General features: G+C 35.9%; 1 protein-coding gene across 3 annotated transcripts in view; it reads right to left on the reverse strand.

The window, feature by feature from the left end:
- Window positions 1-2,418, reverse strand: part of LOC106871486 (phosphorylase b kinase gamma catalytic chain, skeletal muscle/heart isoform) — an 83,985-nt gene that overhangs the window by 25,491 nt on the left and 56,076 nt on the right. For all 3 annotated transcript variants that reach the window (XM_014917967.2, XM_014917966.2, XM_014917968.2), the window contains exon 4: window positions 1,221-1,275. In XM_014917967.2, the coding sequence (XP_014773453.1) occupies window positions 1,221-1,275 (55 nt within the window). The remainder of the gene's footprint in view (window positions 1-1,220; window positions 1,276-2,418) is intronic.

The raw sequence follows: 2,418 nt of genomic DNA on the forward strand, positions 1-2,418 counted from the left end.
AAAACAAATTCTACTTTATTTTTATAATTAAATATTACAAGGAATTGTATAAAAGAATTGTTAAAATATTTTGTGTATTGTAGAATTATAACCAATTTATTGCAGATAAATTGTAACAAAATCTTATATGGACCACCAAGGGTCACATGGACCCCAGTTGAAAACCACTGATATAAAAGCTTTCTCACTGATTTGTTGATGTTGGTGTTACAAAGTATGTTAGCAGTGGTGGGGGTGGTCTAAGGTAATGACAACATGCTTATCTGTGTATGACATGAAATAGATGTAGAAAGTATTTACTATAACATGCATGCACAGGCGTGGCTGTGTGATAAGAAGTTTGCTTCCCAACCACATGGTTTTGGGCTCAATCTCACCGCATGGCACCCCAGGTAAGTGTCTTCTACTACAGCCCCAGGTTTACCAAAACCTAGTGAGTGGATTTGGCAAAAAGACAGAAGCTGAAAGAAGTCAGTCGTGTGTGTGTGTATGTGTCTGTCTGTCTGTCTGTATGTGCATATGTGTGTTTATATGTATATGTGTGCGTGTGTGTTGCTGTCTCTTTGCTTAGACATTGCATGAGAGTTGTAAACAAGATTCACCATCATGCAAGTGGTGTCCTTCATTCCCAATCTTCTGTGAAAACATGTCTGGCCATTGAGAAATATTACCTTACTTGGAAACAGGTGAGGTTAGTGACAGGAAGGGCATATGGCTGTAGAAAATTCACCTCAACAAATTCCAACCAACCCATGCAAACATGGAAAAGCATTTATTACAACAATAGCTACTACACTTCATGTCTTTAGCTGTAGACTTAATTCATCGCTTGATTTAATACCATCACCATCTGGCCTCTATGATATTTAGTAGGGTTCACTCGGTTGCAGTCATTCATAGTTATCTTTGATAAAAACATGCCTATCATGTGCTTATATATGATAAATAAAATACTCATTGGTGAGCCAAGGAAGCTAGAAATAGCAGCCAAATTTTCCTCAAATTATACACCGCCATCTTATAAAAATTGAACGACACATTGTAGATACTCCTACAAATATGGGATAAGAGCAAAATATAGATCTGCTCACTGTTTTGGTGATCTAAAAATTAGAAATAAAACAAAACTGCCATTTTGTATGAAATTGTAGACAACATATAACAGCAGAGGGGAAACAATAAAACTTATAATATTATAGAATGATGAAACTTATACCTACAGCTCAAACACAAGAAAAATGAACGTTGATGTTTCAAAGACATCATGGAGATTTACTGAAAATAGATAAAAAAAATAGGAATGAAAATATGAGATACAGGTTATGAATCAACAACCATTTTTTTTTCATCTACTTCTCCAATTTTTGCATAGATTAGACGGGACTTGTTGCTAAGGCAATATTTATTGGTTGGAAACCTTTCCTGTTGCCTACACTTCTTTTCAAATAATGTACATACTTATTTTCCTAGTTGCACAATGAACTGCGCAATGGCGAGACATATTTTTATGAGGGATGTAGACAATGACAACACTTAAATGGTAGCAATGTTTTATGTTTTCAGCACATCAACAATGTTAAGATACAGACAAGAACATGCACACACACACACACACACACATAATATCCATACACTCTTATATTTTTGGCTGTGTGGTTAAGCTTGCTTCCCTATTATGTGGTCTTGGGTTTAGTCTCACTCTACAGCACCTTGGGCAAGTGTTTTGTGAGTGGATTTGGTAGATGGAAACTGAAAGGAGTTGGCCGCGTGCATGCATGTATGTACTATTGTCTTCACAACATGTGGTGGTTGTAAACGAGCATCGCTGTTATACAATTGATATTTTTCATTTCCAGTTTTCCATGAGAAATATATTTTGCCATTGGGAAATATTAACTTGTTTGGAAACAGGTCAGGATTGGCAACAGGAAGGGTACCAGATATAGAAAACCTGCCTTGACAAATTCCATCTGATGCAAGTGTGTTGAATAATGAATGATACTGTATAACAAAACAAGAAATTGGAAAACAAGAAGACTTGCATTACACACCCTTTGAATATAAGCAATACTGAAATAAAGCCCTCACAGCTGCACCAAATTTTAGGCCTCACAGCTGCATCATGGATATCTCTTGGTAAAAGCACAAACTTAACATAGCCATGACCATATCCCAAAGACTGCCCCTTCTCTTGAGAGCCAGAAAACACTTCATCCTCTAGATATTGACACTCTACATAACTCAAGTAAGGCCCACAACAAAGTATTGCTTCTACATTTGGGACAGTGCTGCTGCTACTACACATAAAGACATTTTAGACTGCCTCCAGAATTTCATGAATATTTTAACAGAAGAGTGCTGCTATTGAATGGAACTGATATATATATATATATATATATATATATATATATATATATA

Source organism: Octopus bimaculoides, chromosome 6 (assembly GCF_001194135.2).
Source record: "Octopus bimaculoides isolate UCB-OBI-ISO-001 chromosome 6, ASM119413v2, whole genome shotgun sequence".
Lineage (NCBI taxonomy): Eukaryota > Metazoa > Mollusca > Cephalopoda > Octopoda > Octopodidae > Octopus > Octopus bimaculoides.